The 22090-nt window shown below is 51.7% G+C and overlaps 9 protein-coding genes across 9 annotated transcripts; 4 read left to right on the forward strand and 5 right to left on the reverse strand.

The window, feature by feature from the left end:
• Nucleotides 1-894: 894 nt before the first annotated feature.
• Nucleotides 895-1092, reverse strand: Z519_03415 (uncharacterized protein; the record flags this gene model as incomplete). The annotated part of the gene is made up of 1 exon (XM_016761165.1): nt 895-1092. The coding sequence occupies one exon, from the start codon at nt 1090-1092 to the stop codon at nt 895-897; it is 198 nt and encodes a 65-aa protein (XP_016623015.1).
• Nucleotides 1093-2054: 962 nt separating this feature from the next.
• Nucleotides 2055-2963, forward strand: Z519_03416 (uncharacterized protein; the record flags this gene model as incomplete). The annotated part of the gene is made up of 1 exon (XM_016761166.1): nt 2055-2963. The coding sequence occupies one exon, from the start codon at nt 2055-2057 to the stop codon at nt 2961-2963; it is 909 nt and encodes a 302-aa protein (XP_016623016.1).
• A 219-nt stretch (nt 2964-3182) lies between these two features.
• On the reverse strand, nt 3183-6287 carry Z519_03417 (uncharacterized protein; the record flags this gene model as incomplete). Its single annotated transcript, XM_016761167.1, has 1 exon — nt 3183-6287. The coding sequence occupies one exon, from the start codon at nt 6285-6287 to the stop codon at nt 3183-3185; it is 3105 nt and encodes a 1034-aa protein (XP_016623017.1).
• Nucleotides 6288-6666: 379 nt separating this feature from the next.
• Nucleotides 6667-7894, forward strand: Z519_03418 (isocitrate dehydrogenase [NAD] subunit 2, mitochondrial; the record flags this gene model as incomplete). The annotated part of the gene is made up of 2 exons (XM_016761168.1): nt 6667-6756; nt 6818-7894. The coding sequence occupies 2 exons, from the start codon at nt 6667-6669 to the stop codon at nt 7892-7894; spliced, it is 1167 nt and encodes a 388-aa protein (XP_016623018.1).
• Nucleotides 7895-8605: 711 nt separating this feature from the next.
• On the reverse strand, nt 8606-10679 carry Z519_03419 (uncharacterized protein; the record flags this gene model as incomplete). Its single annotated transcript, XM_016761169.1, has 2 exons — nt 8606-10384; nt 10443-10679. 2 exons carry the CDS (start codon nt 10677-10679, stop codon nt 8606-8608), a joined length of 2016 nt encoding a protein of 671 aa, XP_016623019.1.
• Nucleotides 10680-11302: 623 nt separating this feature from the next.
• Z519_03420 (uncharacterized protein) lies at nt 11303-12295 on the reverse strand (the record flags this gene model as incomplete). Its single annotated transcript, XM_016761170.1, has 2 exons — nt 11303-11986; nt 12077-12295. 2 exons carry the CDS (start codon nt 12293-12295, stop codon nt 11303-11305), a joined length of 903 nt encoding a protein of 300 aa, XP_016623020.1.
• Nucleotides 12296-13369: 1074 nt separating this feature from the next.
• Z519_03421 (uncharacterized protein) lies at nt 13370-14208 on the reverse strand (the record flags this gene model as incomplete). The annotated part of the gene is made up of 2 exons (XM_016761171.1): nt 13370-13924; nt 14074-14208. 2 exons carry the CDS (start codon nt 14206-14208, stop codon nt 13370-13372), a joined length of 690 nt encoding a protein of 229 aa, XP_016623021.1.
• A 2718-nt stretch (nt 14209-16926) lies between these two features.
• Z519_03422 (uncharacterized protein) lies at nt 16927-18645 on the forward strand (the record flags this gene model as incomplete). Its single annotated transcript, XM_016761172.1, has 1 exon — nt 16927-18645. The coding sequence occupies one exon, from the start codon at nt 16927-16929 to the stop codon at nt 18643-18645; it is 1719 nt and encodes a 572-aa protein (XP_016623022.1).
• Nucleotides 18646-19300: 655 nt separating this feature from the next.
• On the forward strand, nt 19301-21297 carry Z519_03423 (uncharacterized protein; the record flags this gene model as incomplete). The annotated part of the gene is made up of 2 exons (XM_016761173.1): nt 19301-19426; nt 19474-21297. 2 exons carry the CDS (start codon nt 19301-19303, stop codon nt 21295-21297), a joined length of 1950 nt encoding a protein of 649 aa, XP_016623023.1.
• Between the last annotated feature and the right edge of the window lie 793 nt (nt 21298-22090).

The following is a 22090-nucleotide window of genomic DNA, read 5'->3' on the forward strand; positions in this document are numbered from 1 at the left end:
GTCGCTTCGAAGGAAATAGTCGAGCAGCTAGAGGATTGGATGGAAAAGATACAATCCTATCTTGGCTCAGATGGTGTATGTTATATGCGAAGCCCGCTTCAATCGGCATGGATGGCCTGAAGAACGAAACCCTCGAGCAGTCGGCTTACTGGGCCGCTTTCACACCTTCTCCCTTGTAGCTTGTTATGTTTCCTATGGGGATTGAAGGAACAAAACTCAGTCCCCGAGCCTTTCTCCACTTTTTCTATCTGTCTCCAGAAATCCAAACATCGATGCTGCTGGCTCTCGACTGGATGGAAAGACGCCTGCGACGTCGGAGGCTAGGATTGGAACAGCTTCTTCGACACTACTAGCTTCCTGACGTCGCAGATACTACGGACTTGGCACTGGTTCTGGTGTGTTGGCTCTTGGAAGACCATGTGCTGGGCCTTTCACCATTCTGGTCTAAGTTAACTTTTGTACCTCCAGTCCGGGGCAACGGCCAGCTCTCAAAGCGGTTTTTCAAACTTTGGTGTCGTTAATTTTCCTTATTGTTTCACCCGGGAGAGGGCTTAAACACAGTGATCACTCTATGGGCCCTCTACGGTTTGAAGATCCGAGCTCAATTTTGCTCACATGGGCAATTTCGGAAGTCAAACGAGCCTTTGAATCTGTTCCGGGAAGGAGAGAATACAGACAACTTATTAATGAATACCTACGAATGAGTTCGAGAGCAACAACCGAACAAGTACAGGGCGTCGTTTCGAGGGAAGAGCTTGTGGGTCTGGCTGCAGCAATGTGCAAAACAATTGAGGCCTTTGACATATCCCCCTTGCCCTTGAGGCAGCCAATAAACCCAACGAGCGCGGATGCAACCTCCTCTGCAAGCAATTCGGATCCTCTTCTCCAGGGAGTTCAGAACTCTTTCGATAGGGATCCATCACCGGGTCCGACCTTGGCCAGATCTCTGAGTTCAACGAGTTCTTCGTTTAGGTGGTTTAAGTCTACTGTGCGTCGAAGCAACGCCTCTATTTCCGATCTTTCGATGCGTACAACGTCCACGCGGAAATCATCAGAGCGGATGAGTTGGCGATTTAGCGTTATGACAGGCATGTTATCGAACCCGTCAATACAGTAGGTCACCGAGCGATCCCAAGGTTTCAACAGCATCCTCCTGGAAGCGACTCGAGGCATCAGTGGTCCAGATTTGACCTCTCTGGATGCATGGTTCGCCTTGTGGATAGCGAACGTATAATGTATCTGCCATGAGTTTCTCTAAGGAATGGCGGAACACCACCCCTAGCTGCCTAGGTAGCATTCACCGAAGGACGTGAGAGAGAGTGTGTGAATTGGCATGACAAGATAGAAAAGGAGGGATACATCTCTTGATCCGACATTTCGATGTGATTATTGTTGGGTATTATGCCACCTCCATCCATGGCTTCCACAATTTTCATTGATGATGTTGGCTCGTGCAGGTCATCAGCTTCAGTCATCTTGGATGGGGAGTACCCAATGTAACTGTGGGCGGAATACTTGGTGTATGTAGTTTACGTTTGGGTTTTGAGCAGGGTGGGAAGTGGTCTTGAGTGGTGGTTCCCCTCCACCCTCTACCCCCCTTTTTCAAGTTCTGCCTCTTTAGAGACTTATATCCGAAGAAGGAAACTAAGCCGGCCTAGAATAATAATGCTACCAATTAAATCCAGACTCTAAACCCACGAGACCTCTCGACAATCCGCGACTTCGACCTCGAAAAGAAAGGAGTAACGTTAATTTCTGTCCGTTGCTTGTTAGCAAAAGGAGTTGGGCTGCTGAGGGAAGACGAAAACAACGCGCCAACCCTCCAACTGATTGACCTGTCAGGCCGATCAATCTCGTCTGATGTTGCGCAAAAGGTCGGGAATGATTTGAGACGCTGGGATCAACTCACGTCGCCCAGAGCACAGGGGACTGACGGACGGACTGTGGCCTCTCTCGTACTATTTCCGTCTTGACACTACTACACGCGATCCGGGCGGTCTTAGAGTTAAAGATAGAGTCCATCAATGTCGACGACGACGACCACAATCCCCGTCATGGAGTCTTCCTCCAACCCCCCAACCACCAATACCTCTTCTCCTGACGACACCCACCTGTGGAGCCCGGCGCAAGAGTCGGCGCTTCTCCGAGCCATAGTCCGCTGGAAACCCGTGGGGATGCACAAGCATTTCCGGATGATCGCCATCCGCGATCACCTCTTGTCCAGCGGCGCCATCAACCCCGAGGACAGCCACACATCGACGGCCGGGATATGGCGGAAATTGGCGAGTCTGTATGATCTAGAGAAGCTGGATGAGCGCGAAGACTCGATCATTTTTGATGGGTCCGGCGTGGGGGTCGCCAACGACGAGTCCGGAAGCGTCAGCAGTTCTAAGGGGACGGAGTACTGGCGCGAATTCGAGCTGCCTGGGGACGAGTTCGAAGAGTTGATGTGGCAGAGACGGCTTACTACCAACTCAAGCACAGAGAGCAGTCCTCTCACGCAGCCGCCGAGCCCGGACGTCGTTATTGCAGAGACGAGGCGGGAAAGCACGGTCGCAGACACGGATGAGCCGCGGAGTTCGCCCGTGAGCGTCTCGGGGCGGACGTCAGGGAGAGGGGCTAGAGGAACACGGGCTTCAGCTCGCACAGGCGGCGGCGGGAGGTTGACCAGATTGCAAATCGAGCTGGAGACGGAGAAGAGCGAACGGAGCGGAAGTCGACGGACGAGCAAGGCGCCGAGCGTGAGCGTGGACGAGGACCACGTCATGGAGGATGCAGACGAAGAAGCGGAAGCCGAAGAGGAGCACGAGCACGAGCAGAGCGGAGCCGGCGAGGACGACGAGAGCGAGGAACCGGAAGAGGAGGAGGCCGAGCAGAAGCAGAGCGGGCCGTCAAAACGAGGACGACGAGCACCATCTGGAGGACGCAGGGGAAGAGGAGGACGGAAACGGGGCCGAAGATGATCCCAAGGTTATTCATCATTGGAACAATGATCAACGGATGGAGAATGCCATTCACATTACCACGAACAAAATGCCAATCGTTGGAACTGCCGTTCTTTAGCTGGGTATCAAAACCTCAATCGCGATCCAGTCGCATAAACAGGCATCAACACAGCCAATTTCATCGGCTTCGTCACCAACTCCATCCTTCCACTCTAGGTTTTCCTTACAATTTTCTCCCTAGGCTGGCGCCGTCACCAGCGGCCTGCCCTTCTCCTTATCACTACTCCTCGGTTTCTTGAAACACCCAAAGCTATTTCGACTGCCTTCTCTCAGTTTCTTCAACACGATCCGCATATCGCCCAATTCCTGCTGTAATCTTGTCCTTGCCTCGTTCGTCGTCCTCTTGTCTAACTCCGTATATATTTGGCCCTGGATCTCCCCTGCCCTCGTAGTCGAATAGTGCGTCATTGTCTGCGCAATGAATTCCGTGTCAAGGGTCGCTTGCATCAGTGCTGGGAGGCTGTATGTATTCGGTCTACGCTCTTTGAACCCATCAAGGAGAGCTTGAGAGATATTTTCGAGCATATAAGATAAGATCTCGCCCAGGAGTGGGCTGTTGGTCCCTGTGGTGCTCGGGACAGTCGTCGAAACTTCCGTGTGGACCATCACTAGTCTCATCAGCGCAGCGTAGACGTACGGTCTGACTTGATCTGGTTTCGGGGTTGCCGGCACCCAATTTGGAGAGCTGATACCTTCCTTGATGATCTGAGCCAAGTTCACAACCATGGGTCGGGTGTATGCCTGGAACAGCTTCGCATCGATTTGACCAAAGACGTCTTTGATCGTCTTGGACTCTTCCGCTAGCTTTACCGAGAACGAAGATTCAAAAACTTGGATAAGTGCTGGTACATACTCATTCCGCAGGGCCTTCAGATTCGACATAGTCAATAGCATGCGCACGTTGCGGCTTGAGGCGTTGATGGCATTTTGCACCAGCGTTTCGCTCGGGGCGGCACCAACCGCAATCGAGCTGAGGCTCGTCACCAAGACCCAGTCATCTTCGTCTCCTTGTTTCGAAGCCTCCGTGTTTTCGAGCATGCCACTGACCGCTTTGTAAATGCTGCTGACGAATTGAGTCCGCACCATTTGCAAAAGCTTGGATGGAGGGGGAGTGATTATGTCGCGCCCTCCAGACTTTGGTGTCGAGTCGGAGAGGTACAACACTTGTTGCATACCCTGCAATACCTTTCTCTCAAAGGCTTCAATGTACATCGGCATGCGAGTTTGATCACGTTTTTCTGGCGACCGCACCCAATCTTCCATTGACTTGCAGCTTTCAGCATCCTTGCTCCAGGCCTCACAAACAGCTCGCATGCTTCGTTCCCGGGCCCCTGTAATCATGGTCTTGATTTTTTCATACATTGTATTGTTGTTGCTGACTGGTTCTAGAGCCACCATTTCGCCTGCAGCGACTCCGACTAGGGTAAGGATTTTCTGAAGATAGTGCACAGCACTCAACGAGTTAGAGTGGGGTGGCCAGAATGCATAATCTTCCCATGGTTCGCCTTTCTTTGCTGCTGCTGCGGGTAGGTCATTGGGATCAAGTTTTCCTATTCGGCCATCGGTGGGCGAAAAGGCAGCTCCCATGTGAGGAGTAGTTGGTGTACCCGCGGATCCCGGTGCTGGCGAGAATAAAGAAGAGATATCTTCCGTGGGCGGATCCGCAAAAAGCGAAAAGACAGCATCCCTCAACTGGCCGACCAGTTCAGTAGCACCGCTTCGCAACCCATTGGCATCCGCCTCGGACAGCTGGAGGTGTTTACTGCTCTCACCCTCATAGCCAGTGGGTAAAATCTTCTGTTTGCTGCCACTGATGAACGATTGTGCTGACTCCCAAAAGTCGACGACCTCTCCTAGTAGCCCGCTTGACAAAGAGAGCAATTTGGTGAAGTAGGCCAAGATGCAGTTCCAGAAATCGACGACATCTTCGGTGTCAAGAGCTTCGGGGCGCTCTTTGGAGGCCTGCCGTAAGAACGACGCAACGGTTTGGGAGGATGGACGTTCCCCAACTGCCAGTCGGCGGCGCAAGATCTCGATTTCAATCTTGGATCTCTCCACAACAGCAGCAATCTTGTTCTTCAAGAAGTCATACCTACTCAGTAGATATACCCAGATTGGACTCTCCTCCACGCCCAGATGCAACAAAACGGCGATCAGCTCCATGTGCTCTTCTGCCTGCGAGGCCCCAGGAAGCGGAAGGGTGGCCGAAGTGGTGGAAAGTCTTCGCCAAATGTCTCGTTTTAGTGCCTTTATTTGCTCATCCGCACTTGACCACATTTTTCCCACGACGACAACCCGATAGACTTCATCATCTGAAAGACCCCGGCCAGTTTGCTTCGCATCTTCACCTAAGGCGCGTGCCTCAGCAGCATATCGACGAGCAGCATTGTATAATTCCACAACTTTGTCGTAATCTCTCTGATTGATAGCTTCGCTCAAACTTGAACCCAGCGCGAAGATTGCCCGGTCTTTCTCCAACCCGTTTAACATCACTTTTAATTTTGCTTCTCGTTCTTTTCCTCCTAGTGCCGGTCCCCAGACATCCTCGGCCTTTTGACTGACCTCTGACAGCGAGCTTTTCATGCCTTGCACGCCGTAGTCTGTTTCTTTGCGTAAAGCATTCTTACTCGGACGTTGGGGGGCTACTCCAGTGGCACTGCCGCCGCTAACATTTCGGAAGTGAATGCCACTGATTCGCCGAGAGTGGCGCGGAGACGGGGGAGCATTAGCATTAGTATCAATTCCCTGATTCCGCATCTCCGTATAGACATTGTCAATCGTGGCTTTGGCTCGGACGAAGCGCTCAAAGTTGGTCTCCACCAGGGCTTTGAGCGGCGCGGACTGCTGGTCAATAGACCTTGCGAGGTATTTGGATCCTTGTATAAGGTCTTCTGTGGTGTCCTCGGAATGAGCCGTCGCCAGAAACATTTTGGCAGAAAAGGTTATTGAAGAGAGCATGAATTGGTTTCTCGTCCGGGGATCGCTTTCGACCGCATGGCCAAGATTTGCTAAACGGGTCACCACGCTTGAAGGAGCTCCCAAAGGATCTGGTTCATCTTTCTGGGCTATGTTTGCCCTTCCCTCGGGTGTCCTCTGGGATCCAGGGAGGAGGCTCTTCCGCTCACTAGCGGTCCTTTCTAAGGCGGAATAGCGGGAGCGTGATCGCCTAACCCCGGGGGCGTCCGCATCCTCGTCATCGCTATCCAGCTCAGTCGGCCATTCTGTCGGGAACGGATTGGATATGTTGTAGTGGTTCAGCACGTCTCGTGCCTGGGCAGCCATTGTGATCGGGTGGGATGTGGTTCGTTCATCGACGTCTTGGAGATGGAGGTCATGTTACGGGAGTTCTGTGAGACCTGGAGCCAAGATTGCCAAGAGTTATGGGAGATCAAGGGAGATTTCTCGGTGTCACGTGCCGCTTACATAACTGAGTTTGAGCTGCCCCCCTTCTGGGTCCTGCGGCCTGTGATGTAACTGGCACGTTCCTGGTCGATAAAACATTTCAGAGAGAAGCTCCACCACTTGAGCTCTAGCACTTATCTTCCCAGACAAGGACTGCAAACACTTTCACCTTTAGTCGTCGCTCCATGTGGTGAACGGGATCCCTTGCTGAAGCTGTTTTGCTCCCTTCGCTCAGCCACTGCGCCCACACCTGCCCACCATGATCACTCCTCGAGTATTCGCTGCTCCAGCTCGTCAGTGCTTGCGAAAAGCTTGCACTCAGCCGACATGGGCTCCTGCATACTTCCAGGTAACGATTCGGTGCTACCACAAGCTTCACAATGCCTAGTTGACTGATACCAACTATTCAGACTCCACCTAGACGCTATGCTTCGACCGCAGAACAGGACAAGGTCGCGAAATTCAAGGGCAAGAAAGGAGCAGACGGAAACTACACCGTGACATTAATAGAAGGGGATGGCATTGGTCCTGAGATCTCGCAATCCGTCAAAGATATTTACAAAGCCGCAAAAGTGCCCATTGTGTGGGAACCGGTTGATGTCACGCCTCGTTTGAAGGGGGGCCGGACGGTAATTCCTGATGAGGCCATCGAGTCTGTAAAGAAGAACTACGTCGCCCTGAAGGGACCCCTCGCAACGCCCGTTGGGAAAGGCCACGTCTCACTCAATCTTACTCTCCGACGAACCTTCAACCTGTTTGCCAACGTCCGGCCATGCCGCAGTATAGAAGGCTACAAGACCCCCTACGACAACGTGGATACTGTGCTCATTCGAGAGAACACGGAAGGAGAATATTCGGGCATTGAGCACGTCGTGGTGGATGGTGTCGTGCAGTCCATCAAACTGATCACCCGCGCAGCCTCCGAGCGGGTGTTAAGATACGCATTCCAATACGCCCGAGACGTGAACAAGAAGAAGGTCCGCGTGGTGCATAAAGCGACCATCATGAAGATGTCTGATGGTCTCTTCCTCAGGACTGCAAGAGACGTGTCCAAAGATTTCCCGGACATTGAATTTGACGCGGAATTGCTTGACAATGCTTGCTTGAAGATCACAACCGACCCCGGCCCGTACGCCGACAAGGTCCTGGTCATGCCCAACCTTTACGGCGATATCCTTTCCGATATGTGCGCCGGCTTGATCGGTGGTTTGGGTCTCACTCCTTCGGGCAATATTGGTGATGAGTGCTCCATCTTCGAAGCCGTGCACGGCTCTGCTCCGGATATCGCAGGGAAGGCCCTTGCCAACCCGACTGCCCTTTTACTGAGTAGCATCATGATGCTACGGCATATGGGCCTGAATGAGCATGCGGTCAAGATTGAGAACGCCATTTTCGCGACGTTGGCGGAAGGCAAGACCTTGACGGGAGATTTGGGCGGAAAGGCCAAGACACATGAGTACGCAGCTGCTATCATTAACCATTTGTAAATATGCAAATTGGAGCTTGGGATGGGAAAGGTGTCCATTATGGAGAGAGACAGGATTGGTTTGCACACATCCTCGATACTTCTGGAGCACAAGGACGAAGCTGTCAAGCTGTGATGTGTGGTTATGTCGCCTTGCAACAAGCCACGCGAATGTGTTGGGGAATAGGAAAGGTCGGGGGATGGATGACAGAAGGAAGAAGTCTTTTTTTTCATACTTTGCTTTGGTCTGGTTGATTGAATGTATGATCTACAGTATCACACTAGAGCGATCCGAGTCATGCAAATACACGTATTGATTGAACAGACAGAACAGAACAGAACATGCGAGTCCGCCTCCAGAGCTGCTGTGCGGGTTGCAGGTATCCAGCATACATACAATACAGCACCTCTTATCCCTCAGCTACCTTCGAGAACGAAAAGGTCACACCCTTACGCGCAAGCACTCGGCTCGACGGAGTTGCTGGGGTAGTCCGGCGGTATAGTACTTTTTAGGTACATACAAGTACAAGTTCGAGTATATAAGCTTGAGGGATTTAAAGCCCGAAGTCTGTGGGCCGGAGGAAAGGCCGACTGCATGGCTCCGCAATTGCTCACAGCACAGGATGACACTCGGCAGGTGAGAGAAAAGCATGGGACAGAGGTACTTGGTACAAGTCGGCTCTGGACAGGCCCGTAATGCCTGAGTTCCCATGCTCGTCTTCTTGCTTTTTCGTTAAGCCTCGACGGGCCCAACCCTCACGACCTCCCGCTGCCTCAACTCCTTGACTCGCCTTTCTCTCTCCAAGCCCTTCTCCACGCCCCTTTTCTCTCTCATCAATTTGTCGAATCGTCCCCTTGCCCCGAATTTCACTTTGGTAATCATATCGCCAGCTTGGCCCTTTGTGAGGTCCCACTCCGTCAGGGGCTCTTCATCAGAAATCTCACGTAAACGGTTCAGGAAGTCAAGTTGGCCCTGTGAGGCCGGCGATTTACGCCAGGAAGACGACGTGGCGATGAATATGCGTTCGAATTTCTGGGCGGCGAACGTGTCGGCAGCGTGGAGGGCGTCGCTTAGTGTTGCAGCAGTAGCCACAGTGCGAGGACGAGACCAGGGTGATTTGGAAGTCTCGGTTGGGGGGAGAGAGTGTTTCCACACGACCACGAACGAGGCATCGTCAGCTCCAGAATCCGCGTTGGACTCGGACCGGGAAATGTCGGCAGGCAAGCGACGTTCGAGAGTGAGTATCCCGCCTTTGGCTGCGAGGACGTACTTGTGAGAATCAATTTGGACCCAAGCGTTGGGCGATATGGCGCGCAGATGCCGTTCGCCTGAGGTGTCTTCGATGAGGTCGTGCACAGAGTCGTAGCGGGTAAAGTCAAGATGGTGGTCGCCAGATATGCCATTGGAGCCGACGAGACAACCTGACATCCCCGTAGAAGCTTCTTTCTCCGTTCGGCTACCTCTCAACCCTTTTAAGTCTTCCACTTTTGCCGACTTAACCATTTCGGAAGGGTCGAGGCCGAACAGGGTCGGTACGGTCACAATGCCAGTCTCAAGAGAGGCGACCATATCAATGACATGGCAGTCGTTCTTGCCCGGATAGAGTCGCATACCCCGTCCAATCATCTGCACAAGCAGATTGCGGGATTTGGTCGGTCGGGCAAGTAGCACGCAATCAATGTTGGGCACATCCGTTCCCTCGGTAAAGACACCACAATTCAGCAAGACAGGGAATTCACGATTCTTGAATGCTTCGAGTCGCTCGCTCCGTACCTGTCTCTTCGTATTGCCAGTGATATATTGCGCGTTGATGCCGTATTTCCTGAACATGGAAGTCAAGCTCGCCACATGGTTCAAGTCAACGCAGAACACCAAGGTAGATTTCCGATCTCGGGCTTCTTCCATCCACGCCTTGACGGTGATTTCATTGGTGACCTCAGTGTTCACAGCCGCGGAGAGTTGACCTGCCCGGAAATCTCCATCTTTGCCGCTCCGGACTCTCGATATATCTGCCTTGGATCTGACCGTTGTGAACATGACATCCGACAGCCACTTTTCACCAATCATGTCGATGTAATCTTTATGATAGACAATGTGATCAATGGCCGCGCCCAACTTGAGGCCATCAAAGCGAGAGAATGTGGCGGATACACCCACCAGTGCAGGGCCTGGACTTCTTTGCTTTTCTAGGCCAAAATGTTGCAGGACTTGCAGATACCCAGGAGCCACGATGTGATGGGCTTCGTCGACGAGGACCAGCTTGAACTTTCCGGGATCGTATTTGCTCAGCCGCTCGCCGGAGACCATGCTGCGGACAGATGCTACCGTGATGTCTGCTGCACCTGAAGCATGAATGTCGCCCATCTCAATGTCTATGCTCTTTCCAGGGTATGCTCTCTCACAGTGACGAGCTGCCTGCTCTACCAGCTCTCGCCGGTGAGCAAGGATGAGGGTCTGTTGAGCAATCCGACTCGGCGGCTCGATTCGATTGATCAGTTGTGTGAATATCACCTTAGGACACTGGGTTAGCGTTGCTCTGGTGTATAACCTGTGCCATCAGCAAGCGTACCGTCTTCCCACTTCCAGTGGCCAACGAGATGCCCAAACGCTTGTGGCCCTTCCTCAAGTATGATAGCACGGACTGAATGCATTCTTCTTGATATTCTCGAAGTTGAATCCCTTCACCACGAATCCCTGGTGGTGAGGGGCTGACAACGGTCGCCAGCGACCGACGGGCAAGCTTTGGCCGCAGAAGACATTTCGCGGGACGAGTGAGCGCGAACAGCCATCTGGAGGATGTTATCATAATCTCCCACGGTGCATCGTGGGTCAATGAATGGTTCTAGACTGAACGTGATTTGGGGCTGCGTTCGGAGTATTTTGTACAGCGAGGACAAGTTCCTCGAGGATCAAATGCTGCGTACCTCGTATTACTGCAGTCAATCCGGGCCAATCAGAATCCATTCTCCCTGAGTCCCCTGAATATCAGAAATACTGCAGTCCTTCGTTCTTCCTCTCGCAACAAAAGAAGGTGTTGCTTTCAACATTCAAAATTATCCAGCCGTCTATACGGCAGAAACGACGCAGCTATTCCATTACTCCTGGGAGGCTCAAAAGCAGAGGGAGCATCATCCCAAACCATGGACTTCAGCCACATTTAACGATCCTAGGACATGCCTCTCCGCACTGGATAGGGACTTTACATGTTCAGGGAGGCTCGCGGAATAAAAGACCAGCAACATAGAAAGATGAGAACAATCGTGGAGCAGGTGCTGAAACAACATCTTATTCGATGGTGAGTCCGTTTGAAGCCCCATTATTGCACACGGCATGGAAATTTGAAATCTAGGTGAATTCCCCCCTCCCCCCCCCCAAAAAACAAAAAACCTTTGATATTATCTTCCTTTGGTTCATGTTATGGAAGTATCCTCATGAAAAGTAATTTGCCTCCAAGTCTGCCAGCAACTCAGGCTGTCCAAAAGCACTGGGATTCCACCCGAGTTCGGTCTGAGTCTTTTCGCTCGATGTAGGATTATCTGCAGCGAACACCAGAGCCAGAAATCCGAGAGTCTTCATGGCTTCCTCGGCAGCCTTGCTTTCTACTGGCACCTGCAGATTCTTGCCAACCACGTTCGCTATATCTTTCATTGGAACACCTTGCTCGGCGACGGCGTGGTAATGCGCACCCGGCGTGCCTTTCTCAAGCGCAAGACGGAACAAAGCGGCTGCGTCAAGGCGATGGACAGCCGGCCAGCGGTTGGACCCATCACCGATGATGGTGACTGAGCCGGCCTCTCGCGCAGCGCCAATGAAACGAGGAATGAGTCCTTTGTCCTCTTTGCCGTGAACGGTGGGCGGAAGCCGAACGATTGAGCCACGGATTCCTTTCTCCTTTGACAATCTCGCAACGAGATCTGCGGATTCCTGCCTCGAGGAAAACGGCGTGCCACGCTCAGGCTCGGAATCCTCGGTGGCAAGTTGTCCTTTCACACCAAGCATCGTGCCAGAAGCGATGACAAGTGGTTTTCCGGTACCGGCCATGGCTTCGCTCATGGCCTCAATGGCCGCCTGATCGACCTTGGTGGCTTTGAGATAGTCACTGAAGTCGTGTACCTAACAAGTCTCGGTTAGCAGATGTTAGAAAGGCGTGCTGAGGTCTCGTGATAGACACGTCGTTTCTCACAAGGAGGAGGGGCCTCTCACAAATGCGAGGTGAATGACGCCGTCAGCCTTCTTCGCACCGCTCTTCAGACTCTCTAGGTCTTCAAGGTCGCCCCGGTGAACCTGTGCGCCGAGCTTTGCAATGGTGTCCGCAGAGGCGTCGCTCCGTGCGAGGCCAAGCACTTCATGGCCGTGGTTGAGGAGTTCTTGGATGGTTGCTCGGCCAATGAATCCGCCCGCCCCGCTGACGAAAACTAGCATTGTTGTTGATGGGAAACGGAGTCGTGATGGTTTGTGTGAAAATCCGAGTGTTCAATCAGTGGCTATCTCTCGCTAGGACAGACTGGCAAGGACTTATGAACAGTAACTGAACATCGCTTTTAGACCACGAGAACACCTTTTTATATATATGTCTCCCCCAACCCATGATCACCATGACATTGAAACGGTATTAGACATGCATAGTTCGGATATAGAAAACTCTCCTTGCCCCAAAAGAGCAGTCCACCACGGGCGCATGTCTTTGTAAGTCCGTGCCCCTGCTCACGAGGCTCCTCGGCCGTTCGAGGACATGATGGAGATGAAGATGGAGGTACGGACGGTCGGTCACGCCCAGCATGCCTTACCCTTCGGAGGGTCCATAGGGAGAGCGGTACGCTAACCACGACTCGTATTCCCCGCGCCATTTGAGTGGATGCGAGAAATAGGGGGTCCAGGAGGCGGAGCTTGAGAGCCCCGAGTCCGAATGAGCTACTATGAAGGTATTGACTCTTTGATTAATCATTATATGCGGGCTCCGTATAATATTTCCGCCGTGTTGCGCCGGGGCACGGACGAACTATTTTGTAGAAATCATTGCATGCGAAAATTGCAACGCCAAAATGAATACTCCGTATATGGCGAGATAGGTCCTCGTAGAAATAAATCCATCCTTAGCCCAGCCTCCTTGAGAAAATATGTATGACTATTATTTTTGGAGAAAGGACGCCCCCCTATGTGCCCGAAGGTATTCAATCAAAACTGTTCGGGACAAATGCCGAATAATGAGTGTGGGCAATGCCAATGCCAATGCCACCTTCTCAGATGGAACAAGGGGGAATGTGTCCCAGATGTATCCCATAGTCCCTGCTGGCCAAGGTTGAATCCATTTTGGCGATTCGTATCAATTTGCAACGGGAGATCGTGCAAGGCCCCCTTGTTTTCACGCCCAGGCCGTCTCCCTCACCAGCGAAATTGACGCCTCAAAATAAATTTTAAGCCGTGCTGCCCGTCGCGCCCGTTGCTCGTTCTCTCGATCATGCCCGACACGTGGTGAGTCCCGCGCCTATGTTCTCCTTAAGTTAGAGAATTCAAACTTATCCAACCCGACTGGACGAGGATCCGTGCCATAAATGATCCTGCCAAAGTCTGCGATAAATCGAGACGGGAGCGCCCGCAGAATCTCTCCGCCTGCCTGTCCGATTCATTGGCCATACGCGCAAGAAACAGACACAGAGAGCCTAGACCTGCAGCCAGAGCTGTGCTTACCGAGGAGCCGGACGCATAGCTTGGAAGGGCAAGCTCGCTTTTCTTGTTGATGTACTTGGGTCCCTCGACCTGGATCTTTTCACCTTCGAACGCGGCGTGCACGTCATGGTCCGATCGCAGTAGAGGATGGCCCAGTTCGTCGGATGCGGAAACGGCAATCATGTTACTCGGATTGACAGGCCAGAAATTGTGACCGGACTCCGCGCCGACGTCGGCCGTTGAGCTGAAGATGAGTATGTTCTGCTGCACTGCCCACTTTATGGCGTGAACCAACGGGCTATCCAGTTCGTCATCGACGTTAAAAAATCGAACAACCCTGCTGATGATGATATCAACCTTTTGGTCAATTGCCCATTCGATCGCCTGTGGATATTGTCAGCAGATTGACCTGTCTTGGAAGCTTCCAGTTTGATTCCATACTCTAGCTGCGGCATTGGCATCCTCATCGTGGTGGAAGGATGCCACTCAAGCAGGGTACAATCGACAACAGGGGTTCACCATACGTATCAGACACGCCATTTGTGTTCCATGCGCATCCGCAGCCACGGCCCAGGGCAGCAGGGGACAATTCCAGGATCCGGCCCTGGCGAAAGATCTCCTAGCGACAATCGACGATGCCAAGTCTCCGTTTGTCGGATCGACGCCATTACCCAAAAGCGCTATCTTCACTCTTCCCTTTCAGCGCCTGTCTTTGAGTGTCTGCCAGCAGCGTCTCAGTGACGGATTTGTAGGTTCCTCTGTCATTTTTTGTAGGGCCTCGAGGAAGTAATGGCAGCCGTGGAGGTCACTAAGCAACCTCATACTTCAAGCGTTGTAAGTCTCAAGACACGGAGCGTCTCATGGTGCAACTCACTTGCAAGCTTCTTGTTTAAGAGTATATAACGCTGGCTTCAGCATATCGATCCCACGAGGGATCCGTGGCAATCTCGAATTTTACACTAGAATCAATGTGTAATAGGATAATGGCGTCATTCCTTACAATCTTTCTGTCTTCATTGTCACTAGCTCTGCCCTGGTCACAGTGAGATTTAGGATCCTTGTACAACGAGATCGCGCAGCACTTACAGAAGGAATGGGCGGTAGAACCAAGTGAAGTTTGACCTTTTTAATCTAAAGCCATAATCAGCACAGAAAGATGGACCGATGATGGACCAGCCAAAAGACGTACTGCTCTCAATGGACCGATCCTCGAATTTTTCTGAGGTTATCAACACTGTATTCCGAGCGGTTTACAGATGTAAACACGTGAGGGAGGGTGAGTTGGTCTGAGGTGAAACGTCTCTATTCGCCGGAGAGACACCAAGCGGCTTCCAACGAGTCGACAACGTCTTCTGGAGTTTGGTCCAACCTGTAATCTCGTCTGAAAATGTCGTAAGGTTCAAGTCCATTCGCAGCCAGTCAAGCTCTGCCACCCGGAACCTATTGAGGATATTCTCACGAACGAAGCCTGTCTCAAAACATCGCTTCAGGTCAGGGAGTTTGACTCGAAGAATCTTGACCACACCTCAGCCGCGCAGCTACTGCAGAAATAGTTTCAGAGAGTGTGGAGTACAGTTGCATGGTAGCACAAGGTCCAACAGGGTGTCTTCAAACAGCCAAGTTGTTACTGAATTATCGTTGTCGTTGCTGTCCATCTCGGACCGATGAAGCTCATCTACGTATGTCTTGAACCACTGCGGATCGTTGTTGGGGTCTGTGAGATCCAAACAAGCTTCTTTACCTGAGCTTTAGTTAGGGTCTCCATCTCGGGATCTTATCGTCGACGGTAGAAATACCTCTCTCTGTCAAAGTCATCGGTCAGTGCTCGTTCCCCAGCTTTGTGCGCGTAGAATGTCGAAGTCGACTCACCACCTCTGCAGAACAACGCTCGTATCACTGACTCAATATTGTACGGCTCGGTATTGTGACCTAGAGAGTTGAAGATCTCCTCATACTGCAGCTTTTCAATCCAGTCGAAGGGCGTGGTGCGACCAGGAAATCGGTTCCGACAAGATATGGTGAGTCGCTGGGCAAAGAAGTATGGAGGTCGCCCTTGGTCATCATGGATAGTGAGACAACTTGGGACCATGGTAATGATTCTTCTCAAAATGCTTTCAGTTTGTAGCAAGCCTTGGTCCAAATCTTCCCCGCTGGTAGCCGTGTGGATCAAGTCGTTGTCAGTCCATGCCAAAATCTAATGTAACAGAGAATCAAGAAATTCCTCATTCTGCAGGATTGTGGTCCTATTGCCGAATTTCTCTTGCATGTACTCATTGGATAGTCTGGTCAGAATGGTATCCACACAAAGGTCGTGCCTATGGCGAATCGCCGCCCCGAGTGCCGTGAGAGTGCCAAAATGACTCCCAAATAAGATACCCATTCTGCGGGAATCATTTTGTTCTCTGGATAGCTTCTCCAGAACCAGGTGCAGAAGGGTATCGAGTGCAAACTGGGCGCAAACATGAATGGCGCCTGTATTGTAGAGCCGGTCGCCAGCAGAGCACCAGATCACCCCTGTCGAGCTCGCACAATGAAATATTGGATCCCTTTTAGCCCAATGTGGATCGGCGACGAACTTGGTCACCGACTGTCGAAATACTTCAATCCACGATATTCTCTTGGGGGAAGCTGTTGACAGGGTCGCGAGAGCACCATTGGGGCAAACCACCTGAGACGCTAGACGCTTCACCAACGGCGCAAACTGCCTCAACCTCGTTGTTCCTACAGATCTGTGACAGGATGGCGACGAAATAGGAGGTTTCAGGAATGCTCTTGCGGTTACCCCCAATGTATATATAAACAGGCAGAGTCACTCTGAATAGCCAGGGGGGCAGAACACAATCAACCAGACAGGTCCACAACTCAACCTTCGTTCAACATCACTACTTAAAAAAGCCCTATAGGAGCTAGCTCAATAAGCAGTTCAAGTGTAATAGAGGGGAGGGACTTAGGATCCAGAGTTAGAATCCATTAATATTTTAAACAGGTCCCATCGCCCAAAGTTGACGAAAGTTGGTATTAATACCAAGTAGGTAATAATAGAAGGCTTCGGTTCACTCCGAAAGCGTTTAGAGATTTCTCAGAAGAGGCAGGTAAGCCGAGGAAGAGTAAAGCGGCGAACGGCTTGGTTCTGTGGTTCAATACAATAATAGAAGTGGAAAGATGCTGGCCAATCAGACGAGGCTCTAAACCTTAATTGAGCGAGCACTAGAAATCGGCAAGTCGGGCCCGCCAGCAATCACAACATCGAACTTTTCATCCAGACCTAGCTTGGCTCCAGAGATGTTGCAAGCATCACTTGGCTTGAATTAACATGTCATTCGACAAGTCGCCCTTCTTGTTGCGGTTGCTGTCGCACTTTATGGCCTGGAAGGAGCGAGTCGAACATGGATCTCAACGATCGCCAGGATGAAACTGCTAACACCGTGGTCACAGACCTCAACATTCCTCCGCTCGAAAACTTCGACGCCCATCACCAGGGACCTGAAAATACACTTGCCCGGTCCATTCAAACGCCCAAAGATGTTTCCGGCGCGGCTTCGTTCTACAAGGAGAAATGGAATCGCCTCCGTGAACATTATCTGGACCAGTATCTCGAAATTTTCAAGGAGACATTTGAATCAGGAGATGAAGACTATCTCGGTGGTGACCTACCCCCAACTCAGCTAGGGGCAGCTCTTTGGCGATCTGATGAGAAAGCAAGGCTGTATGACGCCTTATGCCGCAAAGGCCGACATGAACTCAAGACTCTTTCGAGTTTGGTTGGTACAAAGTCAGAAGTCGAGATCAGCGCGTATTTGGACCATTTGCGAGAACACGAGGCCGATCGTCAACGCTTCGAAGCACAGCCGAAAAATATTTCCCACGCCGACATTCCTGCTGCGATTGAGATCGGCCGTGAATGCGAAGCTGTCCTTGACAAGGCTGCAGCTGCCTTGTTAGCCTTTCAAGAACAATTCGACGCCACTGTCGGTCAAAACGACGGCAAGTTATGGCTGATCGATCACGAGGCAGCAGCTGAGTTAGATCGAAGAGGAGATGAATCGGAAGCTTCCGGAAACATTCATCAACAAGAGTCTGACGACTTATTCACCCCGCTTTCTGAAAGAGCAGTCCAAGCTTTCCACCTATCAACGTTTCTCATGCTGAGCGAGCGCTTTTTTATGAATAGAGATGTCGACAACCCTGAGTCGTGGTCAAACATAGCAGAGGAGGGTCAACGTCCGGCTCTGACCTTGGACTGTGTAACCCTTTTGTACGACCTGGTCGTCAACTTCGCACGTCGACTGATACAATCATCCCTTTTCATTGCCACGTCTCGCCTCCGTGCGGCCACGTCGAAAGACTACCATCCCAGGCGATTTGTCAAATCTCAAGACGTACTTGCGGCTTTGGAGGTGTTAGGCGTGGAAAAAGACTCTGAGTCATACTGGATTGGGCTGGCAAGGAGAAATGAGCTAAGCGTCGTGGACGACGCGCATAGGAGGGGCGTCGATGGTAAGGCGGTCATGTCCTATCAAAAAGTGGAGGAAATGTTGTCAAGTCACCGCAGAACCAGGTCGGGTCCGAGCACGTCTACAACATCAACGAGGAGCCAGTCACCCCTGGAGCGATCCTCCGGCGCGGAAGATCTCACAGACGACAATATCGACACCCTTGTTTCTGATGTGCACGAGCAATCTTCCGCAGACACTCCTTACTCTGATGCAGAAAGTGAGGGGCAAACAGCAAACAGTCCCAGCAAAGAAGAGGATGATTCCTCGTCTGAGGAGCGCTCGAGCTTGCGGATGTCAAGGGAGAAGCGAATACAAATTCTCCAAGAAAACGAAGACCGCTACCTGGGGAGAATGGATCGAGAAGCTCGGAGACGGGAAGAATCGCGCCTATTATCCCTGCTCAGTGTTCACGATGAACAAGGGATCAAGGAACAAGAAATGGAAGGTCTAGGGGTGCGACCGCGGGTGCTGAGAAAGTCTATAGAAGATTGTATGAGATGGTCTGTCCGATACGAGGCCGAGTGGGAACGGAACGGGAGAATGCTAGAATCGTTGGTTGAGCCCACATCAAAGAAAAGGAGAATAGATCCTGAAGATGGGAGTGGTTGAGCAAAGGCCCGGGATCTTTGTGCAGCGCAATCAAGACGTGAAGATTCGTACGCAAGTACCTCGTAATTAGAAAGGAGATCTGTGATGAATGTCATGGTTGAAGGTAAGTCCTGAGGCTGATGTCACATGGGTAACATGGGCGGCATGGCGAGGATGGGTATCAATGGGCGGCGAGGCGGACAATTAAACTTAACGGGAGCTAAATTTTAGCGGCCAATCTTGGGGCTCATTGGAGGTCGAGGTCTCGAAGCTCCCAACAAGGAAATTTCACCGCCTCGGCTGGTAAACAACAATGGAGCTTCCTATCAGACACTCCGCGACTTCTCTACAACCCACGCATTGTTTGTAAATACATATCATTTTTCATTCTGGCGAAGGAGGACCTGTGACAGAACCGCACCCTTGCTTTGTCCAAGTAGGCACGCGTTCTTCTCAATTGATTACGCGAGTTGACGCGTCGGTCAGTGACGCGAAGGGCACGGGGTCCTAGTCCAAACGACAGCCCCAACATCTGGACTACTCAGTACATATTTCACGACTGGCATTTGGACGTTATCTTCTTGTTCCATGCTTTTGGTCTTCTCAAACCTACCGCGCTGTCTCGTCCATATCAAACCTGGGCAGAGACATCAAACCCGACATATCGTCCCACAAGATGGGTCTTCGAGAAGTGACCAGCGATGACGAGCGAGCCCTGCAAGAGATTGCAGACTGTCTGGCAGGATCGCACAAGATCTTGCTTGTAACGGGCGCAGGCATCAGTACCAGTTGTGGCATTCCTGTGCGTGTCATAGCTACATTGATTGGCGTGATGTTAACTGTGTAAAGGACTTCCGATCCAAAGATGGACTCTACAACATGATCCCCGGCCAGACTATGCTGCCAACACCGCCGCCATCGGAGCCGTCAACCCCCACACACACCCGATTCAGAGACCTGGTCGTCGATGAGGAGCCTTCCTCATCCCAATCGAGAAGTCGAAGAGTATCCTCGAGTCCGTCATCAAGGCTAAGAGGCCAGGACTTGTTTGACGCCCGAGTCTTTCAACATGCCGAATCAACCACAGTCTTTTACCAGTTCATCGCTTCTCTTCGGCAGAAAATCCGACACGAGGTGCGGTCCACGAGCTCAGTCCACAAGTTCGTCCGGGTGCTGCGCGACGGTGGCCGATTGATGCGGTGCTATACTCAGAACATAGACGGTCTCGAGTTAAGAGAAGGCCTTGTGACTGATCTAGCACGCGGCAAAGGAAATAAACGCAGATTCATGAAGAAGCACTATGAGGCTCCGCGCCCTGCACACACAGTGGGCACCGACTTTGATGGGGGATGCGAAGTCGTGCAACTCCATGGTGACCTGGAGAAGCTGCGCTGCACAATGTGCTCCAGCCAGTACCAGTGGAATGATGAGCAGACTGAAATCTATCTCGAAGGAGCTGCGGCGGACTGCCCCAAGTGCAAAGACAAGAGTGACCAAAGACAAGCCAGCGGAAAACGAGGTCTTACGGTGGGCGCGCTTCGACCAAACATTGTCCTCTATGGAGAAGACCACCCTTCGAACACGTTGCTCACGCCGCTGATCCCCTTTGACGCCAGTTGCCAGCCTGACGTGTTGGTCATTATGGGAACATCATTGAAAGTTTTCGGGCTCCAGAAGATTGTACGAGAATTTGCAAAAGCTGTCCATTCACACAAAAATGGCAAAGGACGGGTTATCTTCGTCAACCGCACTCGACCCGCGGAAAGCGTCTGGGACGGCATAATTGACGACTTTGTCTCCATGGACTGCGATGACTGGGTGGACGACCTCAAAAGACGCCGGCATGATCTGTGGCTCCGGCAAGGCGAGATTGATATGACGATAACGAAGTCAGAAAGGCCCAAAAGGAAACGAAAGTCCATGGAAGAATGCACTGGGAAGGAGAACAGATCAGAGAAGAAGGCGAAGATAGTCGTGGAGATACCCGCTTCTGCGAAGGCCAGAAACAAGGCATCTAGCACCCCTAAGGGAAAGACACTCATGTCAAAGACAACCTGGCTTCCTCCCGACTACCCAGGGCGAGGAATACTGTCCCCTTTGGCACAGGCGAAAAGACCACCGATTTCGCCATTCACGAGTCCCATTAGAATGGAAGATGAAAGTACTCTGTCAGGTCGCTCCAAGCAAGGCACGCCCAGCCGGCCACCTTTTTCGCCTTTGACCCCTGGAACTTGTTCTAGAAACACAGGAGGGGCTGAAAAACACCCAAACATCCCGGATCCTCAGCGAAGAACCCCGACGCGACCTGATTTCTCGCCCTTTACCCCAGGAGTTCGTTTCGGAAGCAAACTGAAGATGGAGGTATTCACGGATGGCTGTATTGACAATCAAGACTTACCAAGCAGTCCTCCGAACGGGGACTCACAGATAGAGCCGGAGTTGGATGAGGCTACCACAATAGCTGTGGTATCGAAGAAGGCTGGCGCGGTCGCGCGCAAGTCGAGGGAATCCAGCTTCATGGCACGAATCTGGCAGCGAGTAGAAGATCGACTGTTATTCTCTTTTACTCGTGATGCAGACCTGAGTCGACAAGCGGCCGAAGACGAGCTTGCCGAGGTTGAGACACCATCCAAAGGACCAAGAGGCCGGAAAGTCGATGTGTTTGCCGGCTGATTTGATGTTAACCATGAAGGGAGGCGATGGCATGGAGGATTTCTTCAACAAGGGTATGAGTTGAATGGGCCGCCATGCTGTTTCGACACGAGGCTATGACTGTACAATTCTTGAGCAGAGCATATAGGTAGAACGAGCAAGACTTTGCACTAGAAGCCATGGAAATTTGGGGTTGGACGACCAAGGCACAGGGGCTCGCGTGTGAGAAAAGCGCTGCAATGGACGAGTAGGCATTGCTTTTTCTCAGTTGGCTCTTCCGTAGACTATGCTCCTCGCTCTCGCCCGAGTGTTTCCGGCCGAGGCAAAAGCACTGTTTGGAACCCTGACTACCACCAGTCTCTGGGTTGGTGGCTAGACGCTTGATCATTTCTGACGAATTTTTAAGCGCACATGACAAATGAGCCGCGGTATAGTAACCGCCACGGGCTTGTCTGACCCGTGCGCCCGTGCCTTTTGCTGAATATAACATTCCGAGTCTTTCCACTTCCCCTCTTTCTTGTTGGTGTGATCTTTCCTCCTCTATGCCCTCTCCGTGAAACAGACCGCATTCTCCAGCAGGATACCTGGGTGCTTTTATTCTAACTATCTACAGGACGTCGGCCTGCCAATCCGATACAGTGTATTTTTTTGGTCGTCTCGGAAAACTATTTCTGCGGGGTTTCGTCTACAAGCCTTTTTTAAACTGCTAGAGAAGAACCAAAAAAAAAAAAGAAAAAAGAAAAAGTTCGGCGGTCCGGAAGTCACGCTTAGGTTGTTACGAGGAGTCTGGTCTTTTGGAGAGGAGGAGTCTCAC

The sequence above is a fragment of the Cladophialophora bantiana genome (genome assembly GCF_000835475.1).
Source record: "Cladophialophora bantiana CBS 173.52 unplaced genomic scaffold supercont1.4, whole genome shotgun sequence".
In the NCBI taxonomy this organism is placed as follows: domain Eukaryota; kingdom Fungi; phylum Ascomycota; class Eurotiomycetes; order Chaetothyriales; family Herpotrichiellaceae; genus Cladophialophora; species Cladophialophora bantiana.